Raw genomic sequence first — 18,522 nt, 5'->3', positions numbered from 1 at the left:
GAATTCCCTAAATATAGGAATAGTCCACACAAATACTGAAAAAAATCTGATTAATAAAGCAATAAGAGATGGCAATAACATGAGCTGGTCGGAACGTGCATCCATTCCGGCCTTGGATCAACTTTCCTGTGGGAGAGCTTTCCCCATCTCAGTCGGCATTAGTAATCAGATTTTTTTTAAGGAAAAACACAGATCAGGAACGTGGCCTTAATACTAACAAACATTGCAAAACGCGACACAACCTGCCGCCTACATTCAGTACCGATTTCACCAAACATCAGAGATCCCGAAAATACGACATAACCACGTGAAGTGCTCAAAAACTTTGGTGAAAATTCAATACATAACAAATGGAGGAGAAAAAAAAAATATATATATATATAGAAAAAGTTAACATTTGAAATGAACAACAATTTTCAAGTATCAAACTCAAAATGTGCGCGGTGACCCGAACGATAACCTGACCTGAGGCCGAAGACTCGATCCGACTAAAATAAATAAAAAAAAAAAAAAAAAAAAAAAAAAACTGATCCGGTTTCTAATCCGATTTTTCATACTAGAGTAAAAAAAAAAAAAAAAAAAAATTTAACGCTTTCCGTCCTGTTTTGACAATCCTAAATCCTGACAGCAGAAATGAAAACATAAAAAAAATAATAGAACGTTAAAAATTAAAAAAACACTTAAAATTTGTCCCATCTTTGGCAGTTACCAGATGTCACAGCGTTGGACGGGACAGCAAAAAAACTTTCGAAATGGTTATACAAAATAAAATGGCAGTAATAAAAACTAAAAAGACACGCCAACCCCTGGAGGCCGTCATTCGATAAAGTGACTGGATCATCAGGACCCTGCGGCTCACTGCCTGCCGTAGTCGTGGACAAGCCCCTCCCACTCTCCTGTAGTGTAGGACACAGTTCACACTTATCCGTTGTATATTTTACACACCCACAATACAGAATTTTTGCTTTTAGGTAAAATCCAGCTTCACATACCGATTTTTGTTTTTAAGGGCATCTAAAATGAAACAATCTTACAATTTTTTTTTTGTCTCTATGGTAACAGACTACAAAACCAACCCTGTGCAGTCTGTCGTTACTTCTTTCATAGTCACATGCATCATACATACAGAAGTAATAAATAAGAGGTACGGCCGCAGGATCCTGACTACCAAGGTGTTACTTGTAGTCTGTTACCAAGGAAACAATGCACTGCATAGCAGCTGCATACACAAGACGAAAAAAAAAAATTTGCAAGATTTTTCTATAGTATTTTTTCATTTTAGAGGTACTAAGGACATTGCAACACATAAAATGTCGAGCCCTTAAGGCACCGACGACCAAGGAAATTCCCCCAAAATCTGCATTAATATTTCGGACTGGACATAGAGGAACGGGAGCCCGAACACGGTCAGCTGGCACATGAAAAAGCAGTCCAATGGGTCTTGGCGGAGCAGACTCTTTACGGAGGACGCCACTCTCGGCAGCCGCCGCCGCACCAGGGAGCACAGGCCGATAGCGCGTCGCAGGAAGGAACTGCTGGTACCTGGGGTCTTCTCTGCAGCAGCAAGGGGCAACGTGGGGCCTCGTCCGGGCTCTTCAGCATCAGGCGTGTCCTTTGCAGGTCCTTTAAGCTCCTGCGGGGGTCAGAAACAATATTCTAGGATTAATCAGTGTATAAAAGAAACAAAGTTGCCCCCATTTTCCGTCCTGTGTGTCAGTCACCACCGCAGATCTGGAATTCTATTCCTGGGAGATGAATAGTGATACAGGACCCCCACACGGATAGAGAAGTGCTGCAGTGCAAAGAATGGTGAGAGGAGAAGGCAAGAAGAGAGGCTGCCGTTTACCTTCCTACCCCACCAGCGCCATTAGTCAGGTAACTGCTGCAAAGTCGCCTCATGTTCCTGATCGAGCAGAATTAGCAGTGCATGATGGGAGTAGTAGTCTCACAATAAGCCGTATAATCCCGTCTGGCCGTGGTATTACTCACCTTGCTGACCTGCGCAGGAGCGGCCGCTCGCTTCCTCTGGCTGTAGCCTGAACGGCGGTAGCAGTAGTGCGGTTTGCAGTAAAATTTTCCTGTAGGGGGGACAGGAAAAAAAAAATTCTAAAATGAAGACACGTTGGGATGGGTTTAGTTGGAAGAGACTCATTGGGGGTTTTTTTCGCAGCAGCAGTTTGCAAGCTGTGGGTGGGGGGACGCTACATGCAACGTCTGCGGGTAACAATGTGTCAGTGTGTGAGGGACAAAGGGACGTCAATGTCACATGCAGCGCAGAGGCGGCCTAGAGAAGAGCGGCCAACGCTTAACCCCTTCACAACCAGAGAGCGCAAGCTACACCCCATGTCCTGGCCCTATGCAGTGATGGGAAATACTATCTAGTGCTCGCTGTTATCAGCCATTTCTTCCCAGGGAGCGACGGACTGTAGTGTTCTTCTACAGGACAGGACCTCCAATTGCACTGGCACATAGAGATGGGTAGGGGTGGTGGTGGACCCCATTGCGGTTCCTTGTAAAATCTTACAATCTTAAAAGGTTCTACCTATTTGTGTCATCTAAAGGGGCTACAACCAAAGCAGCCAATCGCGGAGCACCCCTTTATTCAGTGTAACATACATGCCCTGCCGCCATCGCAGCACTCACCATCCTCCAAGTCGTAGGCGTAGCAGGACAGGCGCAGGGTGGTATTGCAGTAGTCACATTTAAAGCAGCTGCGATGGAAGAATTTGCCCTCGGCGCTCAGCCGCTCCATGACGTAGACTCTCCTGCGGCAGAAGTAGCAGACGTCACTGCCCCCGAGGTTCTGCGGAAACTCCTTCCTGAACGAGGCCTGCGGATCAGAGGGAGAGGGTTAATGAAGGGCACGGAGAGGAGCACTCATCACTTACATAACCCCTTTATTGATGGGCAGGGGTCGGCGGGGACCCCACTACGGTTCCTTACAAAGTTACATTGTTAAACAGGACATAGAGAAGAGAATGAGAGCTCCTCTTACTGCATTGCCATCCATTTACAAACAAGCAATGGATTTTTGAAAATTTACGTTCAAGCTTTCCTATCATCCAGCACCACCAGGGGGAGCTGCAAGTTATAATACATTCATGTTACAAAAACAATACCTAAAATCCACCAAATATACCAAAGGAAAAGACATGAAATGGTTAAAGTCATTAGAGCCAGAGACACACGAAATCTTACCACTTTTTTCCCAAACAAGGGCTTTGGGGTCTCCTTCTTTTGCAGCTGATTGGCTATCTGCTCAGCCAATGAGCTCACGCCGCCTGTGTATATCTTTATATATTTCTGAGGTACAAAGCCCAAAGAACATAAAAAAAAGGAAATAAGAGGCAGGTCAGAGATCAAAGGTCATAGACAGGGCAGTGTCAGGAGTGCAGCGGGGTCTCACGCGTGGCAGCCGTGCTGGGGGTGACACTGATTAGTAGAGGATATCACACCCAAAGAGTCACCAAAACTGCTTCAGCTCTGTGGTCCAGCGAGAAAACGTGGCGCAGTCCGCTTATGCCGGTCATGTGACGTGGGCCTGGCAGTCATGTGACCTGGCGAGGTGAAGTCGGGGTCGCCGCATTCAAAGAGATATTCCAATAATAAGATGTAACCCAGTGAATGTAACCTCTGGAACCGCGATGGGGGTCATGTGCACCCCAAAATAAAGTGCGTCTGTGGTTGTAAATGAATTGAAATATCAGGAACACCTCTTTAATATGTGTGAGTCCTCATCTCGTGCTGGTGGTCTGCCCCAGACGCCCCAGAGCCCCATCCAGATACTACCTGAGGCGCGCGGCGTTACCCAGTAACAATTGCATGAACGCAAATAATGCAAAATCCAGCAGCGAATTCCTGCAGAGTGTGCACATGCTCCTAAGAATCCGAGCTCTTCTGTCCGTGCACCCCCCAGGCAGCCGCCCCCCTGTGCAGACGCCCCCAGCCTGCGGTGTCACTCAGTGGGTGGCTACGTCATGCACATGCGGTTAGCAGCACACGGACCACTACCTGCCGGATATCATCATAGGAAGGGGAGGCCGGGCAGTCAAGAGACCGACTGGTGACCGAATTCTGCCAGAGGTCTATCCGGGAGCGGCGGGTGGGCTCAGAGTCAAGCTGGGGGGGGGGGGGGGATAGAAAGGCGTCAACACTGGACGGGGGTCACTGAGGGATCTGTCAAAGAGCAACTGTAACCTATACAGATTATACACCACCACTAGGGGGAGATCACTACATACACATTATACACCACCACTAGGAGGAGACCACTACATACACATTCTACACCACCACTAGGAGGAGATCACTACATACACATTATACACCACCACTAGGGGGAGATCACTACATACACATTATACACCACCACTAGGAGGAGATCACTACATACACATTATACACCACCACTAGGAGGAGATCACTACATACAGATTATACACCACCACTAGGGGGAGATCACTACATACACATTATACACCACCACTAGGAGAAGATCACTACATACACATTATACACCACCACTAGGGGGAGATCACTACATACACATTATACACCACCACTAGGAGGAGACCACTACATACACATTATACACCACCACTAGGAGGAGCTCACTACATACAGATTATACACCACCACTAGGGGGAGATCACTACATACACATTATACACCACCAGTAGGAGGAGATCACTACATACACATTATACACCACCACTAGGAGGAGATCACTACATACACATTATACACCACCACTAGGAGGAGATCACTACATACAGATTATACACCACCACTAGGGGGAGATCACTACATACACATTATACACCACCACTAGGGGGAGATCACTACATACACATTATACACCACCAGTAGGAGGAGATCACTACATACACATTATACACCACCACTAGGGGGAGATCACTACATACAGATTATACACCACCACTAGGAGGAGATCACTACATACACATTATACACCACCACTAGGAGGAGATCACTACATACACATTATACACCACCACTAGAAGATCACTACATACACATTATACACCACCACTAGGAGGAGATCACTACATACACATTATACACCACCACTAGGAGGAGCTCACTACATACACATTATACACCACCACTAGGGGGAGATCACTACATACAGGTTATACACCACCACTAGGGGGAGATCACTACATACACATTATACACCACCACTAGGGGGAGATCACTACATACAGATTATACACCACCACTAGGGGGAGATCACTACATACACATTATACACCACCACTAGGGGGAGCTCACTACATACACATTATACACCACCACTAGGAGGAGATCACTACATACACATTATACACCACCACTAGGGGGAGATCACTACATACACATTATACACCACCACTAGGGGGAGATCACTACATACACATTATACACCACCACTAGGGGGAGATCACTACATACACATTATACACCACCACTAGGAGGAGATCACTACATACAGATTATACACCACCACTAGGGGGAGATCACTACATACACATTATACATCACCACTAGGAGGAGATCACTACATACACATTATACACCACCACTAGAGGGAGATCACTACATACACATTATACACCACCACTAGGAGGAGATCACTACATACAGATTATACACCACCACTAGGGGGAGATCACTACATACACATTATACACCACCACTAGGGGGAGATCACTACATACACATTATACACCACCACTAGGGGGAGATCACTACATACACATTATACACCACCACTAGGAGGAGATCACTACATACAGATTATACACCACCACTAGGAGGAGATCACTACATACACATTATACACCACCACTAGGGGGAGATCACTACATACACATTATACATCACCACTAGGAGGAGATCACTACATACACATTATACACCACCACTAGAGGGAGATCACTACATACACATTATACACCACCACTAGGGGGAGATCACTACATACACATTATACACCACCACTAGGGGGAGATCACTACATACACATTATACACCACCACTAGGGGGAGATCACTACATACACATTATACACCACCACTAGGGGGAGATCACTACATACACATTATACACCACCACTAGGGGGAGATCACTACATACACATTATACACCACCACTAGGGGGAGATCACTACATACACATTATACACCACCACTAGGGGGAGCTCACTACATACATATTATACACCACCACTAGGAGGAGATCACTACATACAGATTATACACCACCACTAGGAGGAGATCACTACATACAGATTATACACCACCACTAGGAGGAGATCACTACATACACATTATACACCACCACTAGGGGGAGATCACTACATACACATTATACACCACCACTAGGGGGAGATCACTACATACAGATTATACACCACCACTAGGGGGAGATCACTACATACACATTATACACCACCACTAGGGGGAGCTCACTACATACATATTATACACCACCACTAGGGGGAGATCACTACATACACATTATACACCACCACTAGGAGGAGATCACTACATACACATTATACACCACCACTAGGGGGAGATCACTACATACACATTATACACCACCACTAGGAGGAGATCACTACATACAGATTATACACCACCACTAGAGGGAGATCACTACATACACATTATACACCACCACTAGGGGGAGATCACTACATACAGATTATACACCACCACTAGGAGGAGATTACTACATACACATTATACACCACCACTAGGGGGAGATCACTACATACACATTATACACCACCACTAGGGGGAGATCACTACATACACATTATACACCACCACTAGGGGGAGATCACTACATACACATTATACACCACCACTAGGGGGAGATCACTACATACACATTATACACCCCCACTAGGGGGAGATCACTACATACACATTATACACCACCACTAGGAGGAGACCACTACATACACATTATACACCACCACTAGGGGGAGATCACTACATACACATTATACACCACCACTAGGGGGAGATCACTACATACAGATTATACACCACCACTAGGGGGAGATCACTACATACAGATTATACACCACCACTAGGGGGAGATCACTACATACAGATTATACACCACCACTAGGAGGAGATCACTACATACAGATTATACACCACCACTAGGAGGAAATCACTACATACACATTATACACCACCACTAGGAGGAGATCACTACATACACATTATACACCACCACTAGGAGGATATCACTACATACAGATTATACACCACCACTAGGAGGAGATCACTACATACACATTATACACCACCACTAGGGGGAGATCACTACATACACATTATACACCACCACTAGGGGGAGATCACTACATACACATTATACACCACCACTAGGAGGAGATCACTACATACACATTATACACCACCACTAGGAGGAGATCACTACATACAGATTATACACCACCACTAGGAGGAGATCACTACATACACATTATACACCACCACTAGGAGGAGATCACTACATACAGATTATACACCACCACTAGGGGAAGATCACTACATACACATTATACACCACCACTAGGAGGAGCTCACTACATACACATTATACACCACCACTAGGGGGAGATCACTACATACACATTATACACCACCACTAGGGGGAGATCACTACATACACATTATACACCACCACTAGGAGGAGATCACTACATACAGAGTATACACCACCACTAGGAGGAGATCACTACATACACATTATACACCACCACTAGGAGGAGATCACTACATACAGAATATACACCACCACTAGGAGGAGATCACTACATACACATTATACACCACCACTAGGAGGAGATCACTACATACACATTATACACCACCACTAGGAGGAGATCACTACATACAGATTATACACCACCCCAAGGAGGAGATCACTACATACACATTATACACCACCACTAGGAGGAGATCACTACATACACATTATACACCACCACTAGGAGGAGATCACTACATACACATTATACACCACCACTAGGAGGAGCTCACTACATACACATTATACACCACCACTAGAGGGAGATCACTACATACACATTATACACCACCACTAGGGGGAGATCACTACATACACATTATACACCACCACTAGGGGGAGATCACTACATACACATTATACACCACCACTAGGGGGAGATCACTACATACACATTACACACCACCACTAGGAGGAGATCACTACATACAGATTATACACCACCACTAGGGGGAGATCACTACATACAGATTATACACCACCACTAGGGGGAGATCACTACATACACATTATACACCACCACTAGGGGGAGATCACTACATACAGATTATACACCACCACTAGGAGGAGATCACTACATACAGATTATACACCACCACTAGGGGGAGATCACTACATACACATTATACACCACCACTAGGGGGAGATCACTACATACACATTATACATCACCACTAGGGGGAGCTCACTACATACACATTATACACCACCACTAGAGGGAGATCACTACATACACATTATACACCACCACTAGGGGGAGATCACTACATACACATTATACACCACCACTAGGAGGAGATCACTACATACAGATTATACACCACCACTAGGAGGAGATCACTACATACACATTATACACCACCACTAGGGGGAGATCACTACATGCACATTATACACCACCACTAGGGGGAGCTCACTACATACACATTATACACCACCACTAGGGGGAGATCACTACATACACCACCACTAGGAGGAGATCACTACATACACATTATACACCACCACTAGGGGGAGATCACTACATACACATTATACATCACCACTAGGGGGAGCTCACTACATACACATTATACACCACCACTAGGGGGAGATCACTACATGCACATTATACACCACCACTAGGGGGAGCTCACTACATACACATTATACACCACCACTAGGGGGAGATCACTACATACACCACCACTAGGGGGAGCTCACTACATACACATTATACACCACCACTAGGGGGAGATCACTACATACACCACCACTAGGGGGAGATCACTACATACACATTATACACCACCACTAGGAGGAGATCACTACATACATATTATACACCACCACTAGGAGGAGCTCACTACATACACATTATACACCACCACTAGGAGGAGATCACTACATACACATTATACACCACCACTAGGGGGAGCTCACTACATACACATTATACACCACCACTGGGGGGAGATCACTACATACAGATTATACATCACCACTAGGAGGAGATCACTACATACAGATTATACACCACCACTAGGGGGAGCTCACTACATACACATTATACACCACCACTAGGGGGAGATCACTACATACACATTATACACCACCACTAGGGGGAGATCACTACATACAGATTATACACCACCACTAGGGGGAGATCACTACATACACATTATACACCACCACTAGGAGGAGATCACTACATACACATTATACACCACCACTAGGGGAGATCACTACATACACATTATACACCACCACTAGGGGGAGATCACTACATACACATTATACACCACCACTAGGGGGAGCTCACTACATACAGATTATACACCACCACTAGGGGGAGATCACTACATACACCACCACTAGGAGGAGATCACTACATACACATTATACACCACCTCTAGGGGGAGCTCACTACATACACATTATACATCACCACTAGGAGGAGATCACTACATACACATTATACACCACCACTAGGAGGAGATCACTACATACACATTATACACCACCACTAGGGGGAGCTCACTACATACACATTATACACCACCACTAGGAGGAGATCACTACATACAGATTATACACCACCACTAGGGGGAGATCACTACATACACATTATACACCACCACTAGGGGGAGATCACTACATACACATTATACACCACCACTAGGGGGAGATCCCTACATACACATTATACACCTCCACTAGGAGGAGATCACTACATACACATTATACACCACCACTAGGAGGAGATCACTACATACAGATTATACACCACCACTAGGGGGAGATCACTACATACACATTATATACCTCCACTAGGAGGAGATCACTACATACACATTATACACCACCACTAGGAGGAGATCACTACATACAGATTATACACCACCACTAGGGGGAGATCCCTACATACACATTATACACCTCCACTAGGAGGAGATCACTACATACACATTATACACCACCACTAGGAGGAGATCACTACATACAGATTATACACCACCACTAGGGGGAGATCACTACATACAGATTATACACCACCACTAGGGGGAGATCACTACATACACATTATACACCACCACTAGGGGGAGATCACTACATACACATTATACACCACCACTAGGGGGAGATCACTACATACACATTATACACCACCACTAGGGGGAGATCACTACATACACATTATACACCACCACTAGGGGGAGATCACTACATACAGATTATACAACACCACTAGGGGGAGATCACTACATACAGATTATACAACACCACTAGGAGGAGATCACTACATACAGATTATACACCACCACTAGGGGGAGATCACTGCATACAGATTATACACCACCACTAGGAGGAGATCACTACATACAGATTATACACCACCACTAGGGGGAGATCACTACATACACATTATACACCACCACTAGGGGGAGATCACTACATACACATTATACACCACCACTAGGGGGAGATCACTACATACACATTATACACCACCACTAGGGGGAGATCACTACATACACATTATACACCACCACTAGGAGGAGATCACTACATACACATTATACACCACCACTAGGAGGAGATCACTACATACACATTATACACCACCACTAGGAGGAGATCACTACATACACATTATACACCACCACTAGGGGGAGATCACTACATACAGATTATACACCACCACTAGGAGGAGATCACTACATACAGATTATACACCACCACTAGGAGGAGATCACTACATACAGATTATACACCACCACTAGGGGGAGATCACTACATACACATTATACACCACCACTAGGGGGAGATCCCTACATACACATTATACACCTCCACTAGGAGGAGATCACTACATACAGATTATACACCACCACTAGGGGGAGATCACTACATACACATTATACACCACCACTAGGAGGAGATCACTACATACACATTATACACCACCACTAGGGGGAGGTCACTACATACACATTATACACCACCACTAGGGGGAGATCACTACATACACATTATACACCACCACTAGGAGGAGCTCACTACATACACATTATACACCACCACTAGGGGGAGATCACTACATACACATTATACACCTCCACTAGGAGGAGATCACTACATACAGATTATACACCACCACTAGGGGGAGATCACTACATACACATTATACACCACCACTAGGAGGAGATCACTACATACACATTATACACCACCACTAGGGGGAGGTCACTACATACACATTATACACCACCACTAGGAGGAGATCACTACATACAGATTATACACCACCACTAGGGGGAGATCACTACATACACATTATACACCACCACTAGGGGGAGATCACTACATACACATTATACACCACCACTAGGGGGAGATCACTACATACACATTATACACCACCACTAGGGGGAGATCACTACATACACATTATACACCACCACTAGGAGGAGATCACTACATACACATTATACACCACCACTAGGAGGAGATCACTACATACAGATTATACACCACCACTAGGAGGAGCTCACTACATACACATTATACACCACCACTAGGGGGAGATCACTACATACAGATTATACACCACCACTAGGAGGAGATCACTACATACACATTATACACCACCACTAGGGGGAGATCACTACATACACATTATACACCACCACTAGGAGGAGCTCACTACATACACATTATACACCACCACTAGGGGGAGATCACTACATACACATTATACACCACCACTAGGGGGAGCTCACTACATACACATTATACACCACCACTAGGAGGAGATCACTACATACAGATTATACACCACCACTAGGAGGAGATCACTACATACACATTATACACCACCACTAGGAGGAGATCACTACATACACATTATACACCACCACTAGGAGGAGATCACTACATACACATTATACACCACCACTAGGAGGAGATCACTACATACACATTATACACCACCACTAGGGGGAGATCACTACATACACATTATACATCACCACTAGGAGGATATCACTACATACACATTATACACCACCACTAGGGGGAGATCACTACATACACATTATACACCACCACTAGGAGGAGATCACTACATACACATTATACACCACCACTAGGGGGAGCTCACTACATACACATTATACACCACCACTAGGAGGAGATCACTACATACACATTATACACCACCACTAGGAGGAGATCACTATATACACATTATACACCACCACTAGGAGGAGATCACTACATACACATTATACACCACCACTAGGGGGAGATCACTACATACAGATTATACACCACCACTAGGGGGAGATCACTACATACACATTATACACCACCACTAGGGGGAGATCACTACATACACATTATACACCACCACTAGGAGGAGATCACTACATACACATTATACACCACCACTAGGAGGAGATCACTACATACACATTATACACCACCACTAGGGGGAGATCACTACATACACATTATACACCAACACTAGGAGGAGATCACTACATACACATTATACACCACCACTAGGAGGAGATCACTACATACACATTATACACCACCACTAGGGGGAGATCACTACATACAGATTATACACCACCACTAGGGGGAGATCACTACATACACATTATACACCACCACTAGGAGGAGATCACTGAATACAGATTATACACCACCACTAGGGGGAGATCACTACATACACATTATACACCACCACTAGGGGGAGATCACTACATACACATTATACACCACCACTAGGAGGAGCTCACTACATGCACATTATACACCACCACTAGGGGGAGATCACTACATACACATTATACACCACCACTAGGAGGAGATCACTACATACACATTATACACCACCACTAGGGGGAGATCACTACATACACATTATACACCACCACTAGGGGGTGCTCCGAACATATGGATAACACAACTACCACTAGAAAGTGACCGACTTAAAGGAATTTTCCAGAATAGGTATGTAATGTTTCTGCTATCTGATGCACAGTTAGGTGACGCAGTTTTCTGAGGTGAGATCACAGCACACAGTCAGTCACACGGGTGCAGTTACCCTTTCTAGGCTGGAACATCTCTCGCGGAGACTGGATGACAGCGGGCTGCTCTGTGGACGGGACACAAAGAGAAATAAAAAGACAAAACCACACAAGACCCCCGAACAGCAGCGGCGATACCCAAATCTGGCCAGCAGAGCAGGCATGTGGCATGGGGGGTGCCAAAAAGCAAAAGCCGGTGTGTACACGGTGCCAGGTGTTGCAAGGCGTCCGCCATATTGTTGTAGCCTGTGATGATGAAGTGGAGTAACACGCCAAGCACGTGAAGCGAGGGCCAGTAAGTACGGCATGAAAACCATGGCGATTCAGGGTCCGGTCAAAGACAAGACCGCTCCCTCCTCCCAAACAAGACCCAAATATAGAGCGGCCCATAGGGTGGGCTTCACAGATCTCCAGCAGTAGAAAGTACGTGAGCCCCATCGTCAGCCAGCAGAGTGACTCCTGATAATCTCCACCCATCTCCTAACCAGGGCATGAAGAGGTTAAAGCCAAGCTCCACTCACATACAAACCTTTATCCACCAATCCCATTCAAAGCTGCATCCACTATAGATCTCAACCGCACTGTGAACGCAGCTCTGGATGTGACAAGAGTAGAAGGCAGGATACACTCTTGAGGCCTGCCACTGCTGGAATTCGTACCAATGTAACAGCCGAAGGCAACTCCATAGTGCGGCTGATCAGCGCAGTGTGAACCGGGCCACTGCCCCATCACCCCGGAGCCAGGCAGAAGCGGTGAACCCCACAGAAGTTAACGCCCCAAGTCACCTGCAGGTGTGAGCGAGGCCACGACCCCGTATACAGCCGGATGACCTTTTTAGGGCAGGTCCGGGGAAGGTCATTAGTCCTGGGCTTTGTGGAAGGAGGAAGGACGGAGGGGAGAAAAGTGCAAGAATGTAACAGGAAAGTCACTGGAGGGGGAGGAGCATTTACAGGAGGTTAAAGTCGCATGAGGGTGCAATTCTTAAAAGGGATTTAAAAATATTATGTTTTCATTTTTCGGAACCCTCGGAACTAAAGATGGGGGGGAAATGTATATAATCATTACCCACACTATATAATCCCCAGGATAGTCACTTGATTAACCCTTTAGAAACATCAGTGACTGAAAATAAAATGCCAGGAGCAGAGGTCCAGTCTAGTGACAAAGCTCCAAACACGGCTAAAAAAAAATACTCAAAAAAAAAAAATCTAGTGCGACCTCTGGGCAGGAGGATCAGCGGCTGTGATGGAACTATAGGACCCCCTAGTTATTAAGAAGCGGGGCGCACACTCCTGTTAGACCCCCCTGTTACCTGTTTCCATAGAGGCTCAGTCTGCCTGAGGGCAGCCTGTTCTAGTAAACGCTGCTGATAGGGCAGGAGGGGTTTCTGAGGGGCATCCGGGAGGGTGATGACAAAGTGAAAGAGGATGAAAGAAAATAACAAAAAGGAGAGGGGAGAAAAGAAAAAAGCATAAGAAAAATAAACAAAATGTAGAGCAGTAGCTGCACACTTTGGCCACACGGTGGCGCTGCAGCACAGGCTTCTGAATGACACCATCAATAACCAATAATCAATAAGTAAGGGGTTAACCATTGTTACTGCGCTTACACACTGTAACGCCTCATCACCGCCGTACAGCCTCTTCCTACCTGCTTCCGTAGTCCGGTGTTGGGGGCAGGCGCGTTCTCCTCAAATTTGGCCAGAAGCTGCGTGGCCATGGACTTCACCTTGTTCTGGTTCCCCGCGGTGGCGTCAATCCGCTTGTCGGTCAGTGAGCCGACTACTGAGGGCCTCTCCTCCCGTGAAGATCGGGGGCCGTCCTCCTGCAGGTCAAGGGGATAAGATGGTATGAATAACCTCTCCCTGCTTAGTGTATAAAATAGGTCATCAGTATAAGATGGGCACAGTGCCATATATTGTAGTGGCCGTGCTTGGTAATGCAGCTTAACCCAATCACTTGAATGGCTGTGACCAGCAGGTGACAGGGTGTAGGACCCCTACTGGTCTAATGCTGATCACCTATACTGTGGAGGGGCAGGCTGGACCCCAGGACACTTACATCCTCGGACTGGCTGGTCTTCCGCCTTTTGCCAGAGCTATCCACGTCTTTTTCCTTCTTGTCCTTTAAAGAACGAACAAAGAACTCAACAACTCAAAAAACAGCTTGAGTGTCACTTCCCCTTTAAGAGCCGTCCTGCGGCTCCCTGGTACCTACCTTGGGGTTGCGTTTTCTGGAGATTGTCTGACCCAGTTTGCTGAGGAAGGAGATGGGAGATTTGGTGCTGGCCAGGAGGGCCGCCTTCTCCTCCAGGTTCTGATCCGCGTCTTCTGAAAGGCACAGAATTTAGGATTCTACGTCTTATATCTCAGGTATTTATGAAAATGGGGAATCAGTGCATGACAATTGTTACATCTGATCCTGGGAAAGCTGGGTGACTGCTTATGTAGCCCGTGGCTGCCTTACGTACCAGAGTTGGGTGTCTCCTTGAACATCTCATAGAACTGGCTGAGATAGACCACCATGGATAACTTGTCGGGCTCCCCCACGGACGCCATCTCCTTTCCGGTCATGATGGGGGAGATTCCCAGCTCCCGCTCCGCCGTATCAAACGCCAACTGATTGTTTTTCTCCACGTTGCGCTCGTCCAGGGAGCCAAAGTCACTGAGAACGGAGACAAAGGGAACATCACATCAAAGATCCTGGGTGACACCTAACTTATCACTGTCCTGCAGCTGCTAGGTTTGTCACCATGTATCAGCGCAGTGTCGATCATCTGCAATGACACACTGTGACGAAATAAGGAGATGACAGCGCTGGTTGGGGGGAGTGCTGCTATTTATAGTCATATCCACTCGTGCCCCGAGGCTGGCATTACTGGAGCCGCAGGAATCTGCTTCAGGAAATTGTGGTTTTCACACAATTTAAGGGTGAGAGGGCAAAGGTCAAGAGGCAGGAAGGTGGTGACCCGACTCCTCGCCCTTATTGTTCAGAGCAGTGCCAACTAAGGAGGAAAGATTAGATCCGGGAAAACGAGATGTGCTGAATGGACTGGAGAGGGCACAAATGAGCCCCATGAACAAGCTCACTCCCCTCCACCAATCAGTACATCTGAGAGGAGTCATGTGACACTCTACTCTTGTTACCCAACCAATGAGAAGTCACATGATGCGGTACCCTAACTGTACAGCCAATCAGTACATCTGGGACACTCCCCTGGAGTCAGGAAGGAGGGGATAGTTGCAGATTTTCAGGTCCCCCGGGTGGTGCCGTTGCTTACATGAGTTCTGGCCGGTACCGGTGGATGATGGCACATAGGGCAAGGCCGCTTTTCCAGGACATGGTGAGGTCGGTGACGTTAACCCCTGCGTATCCCTCAGTCTGCTTCTGACACCAGCTCAGCAGCTTACCCGTGCGCGCCACCGCCTCTGCATGAAGGCAGAAAGATAAAAGTTTCAGGTGATTTCCAGAAGCGGCAGGAAGCCAGGGGAGGGCGACCATTACTTACCATTCCGCCCCAGTTTGGGCGTCCTCTGGGCATTTACCAGATTCCCGATCTCCAGATTAACGTCCTTCATTTCTCCCGTATAGTACAAGTGTCTGACCTGAGGAGAGAGACAGAGGATCAACAAGATGGACGACAATGCAACCAGCTCTGCTATTCCGTTATGATGGTAGATCTACGGAGCAGCACAGGATCGGTCCTTAAAGGGAACCTGTCACCGGGGACCTCATTTTCACCAAAGACAAGTTACAGAAGCCCATTACAGATGCAGTGCACATCTGCCTTTCTGCTTTCTCTAAGCATTTTCATTACAATATAATTGTGTGTTATATCTTACCTTGCATCCTGAGAGAATCCTCTGTGTAGTGCCAGGGGTTGGGCTTTGGATTGGATGCATTTCAAAAACATGTGACTTGTCTATACTGCTCTCCCATTGATGTCAGCTCACCAGGCTGTGAGCTCTGTTTTCAAGCAGGAAGGAGGAGCTGTGCAGGAGCACAAAGGTGGGGGCTGAGAGCTGAGTCACATGTTTTTTGAAATGCATCCAAACCGAAGCCCCAACCCTGGGACTACACAGAGGATTCTGTCAGGGTGCAAGGTAAGTTATAACACACAATTATATTCTAATGGAAGTGCTTAGAGAAAGCAAATAGGAAGATGTGTACTGCAGGTGTAATTGGCTTCTGCAACCTATCTATAGTGAAAATTAGGTTCCTGCAGACAGGTTCCCTTTAGCATACATTCGCTCAAAGGAGGAACAACAGCATAACACCTAGGAGGAGCTCACCTGACTCGGTCGCAAGAACTGCAGGTTGACATTAGGGTAGCGGGTTGTGGGGTCGATACTGTAATGACTGAAGTTCTTGTTCACGTTTTCTGGTGTTGTCTGAGGAAGTAACCTATAAATACTCTCCCTGAAAGCAGAAGTTACATCAATCATTAACACCTGAGCATAAAATACTATAAAACTTATCCTGATCCTGAGTTACATCCTGTATTATACCCCAGAGCTGCACTCACTATTCTGCTGCTGGTGCAGTCACTGTGCACATACATGACATTACTTATCCTGTACTGATCCTGAGTTACATCCTGTATTATACCCCAGAGCTGCACTCACTATTCTGCTGCTGGTGCAGTCACTGTGTACATACATGACATTACTTATCCTGTACTGATCCTGAGTTACATCCTGTATTATACCCCAGAGCTGCACTCACTATTCTGCTGCTGGTGCAGTCACTGTGTACATACATGACATTACTTATCCTGTACTGATCCTGAGTTACATCCTGTATTATATCCCAGAGCTGCACTCACTATTCTGCTGCTGGTGCAGTCACTGTGTACATACATGACATTACTTATCCTGTACTGATCCTGAGTTACATCCTGTATTATACTCCAGAGCTGCACTCACTATTCTGCTGCTGGTGCAGTCACTGTGTACATACATGACATTACTTATCCTGTACTGATCCTGAGTTACATCCTGTATTATACCCCAGAGCTGCACTCACTATCTGCTGCTGGTGCAGTCACTGTGTACATACATGACATTACTTATCCTGTACTGATCCTGAGTTACATCCTGTATTATACT

The 18,522-nt window shown here is 46.1% G+C and overlaps 1 protein-coding gene across 1 annotated transcript in view; it reads right to left on the bottom strand.

Annotated features, from left to right (window-relative positions):
* Positions 1–18,522, bottom strand: part of MICAL3 (microtubule associated monooxygenase, calponin and LIM domain containing 3) — a 77,411-nt gene that overhangs the window by 33,246 nt on the left and 25,643 nt on the right. The window contains exons 10-24 of the mRNA XM_072144735.1: positions 17,707–17,833; positions 16,923–17,019; positions 16,695–16,842; positions 15,885–16,078; positions 15,632–15,744; positions 15,476–15,538; positions 15,066–15,239; positions 14,728–14,802; positions 14,201–14,284; positions 13,433–13,483; positions 4,012–4,119; positions 3,199–3,303; positions 2,644–2,830; positions 1,990–2,078; positions 1,331–1,633 (exon numbers count right to left, since the gene is read on the bottom strand). Coding sequence (XP_072000836.1) covers positions 1,331–1,633; positions 1,990–2,078; positions 2,644–2,830; positions 3,199–3,303; positions 4,012–4,119; positions 13,433–13,483; positions 14,201–14,284; positions 14,728–14,802; positions 15,066–15,239; positions 15,476–15,538; positions 15,632–15,744; positions 15,885–16,078; positions 16,695–16,842; positions 16,923–17,019; positions 17,707–17,833 — 1,918 coding nt within the window. The remainder of the gene's footprint in view (positions 1–1,330; positions 1,634–1,989; positions 2,079–2,643; positions 2,831–3,198; positions 3,304–4,011; positions 4,120–13,432; positions 13,484–14,200; positions 14,285–14,727; positions 14,803–15,065; positions 15,240–15,475; positions 15,539–15,631; positions 15,745–15,884; positions 16,079–16,694; positions 16,843–16,922; positions 17,020–17,706; positions 17,834–18,522) is intronic.

This window comes from Engystomops pustulosus, chromosome 4, assembly GCF_040894005.1.
Source record: "Engystomops pustulosus chromosome 4, aEngPut4.maternal, whole genome shotgun sequence".
NCBI lineage: Eukaryota > Metazoa > Chordata > Amphibia > Anura > Leptodactylidae > Engystomops > Engystomops pustulosus.
Note: the sequence above shows the minus strand (reverse complement) of the source record. Positions and strands in the feature narration are given on the sequence as shown.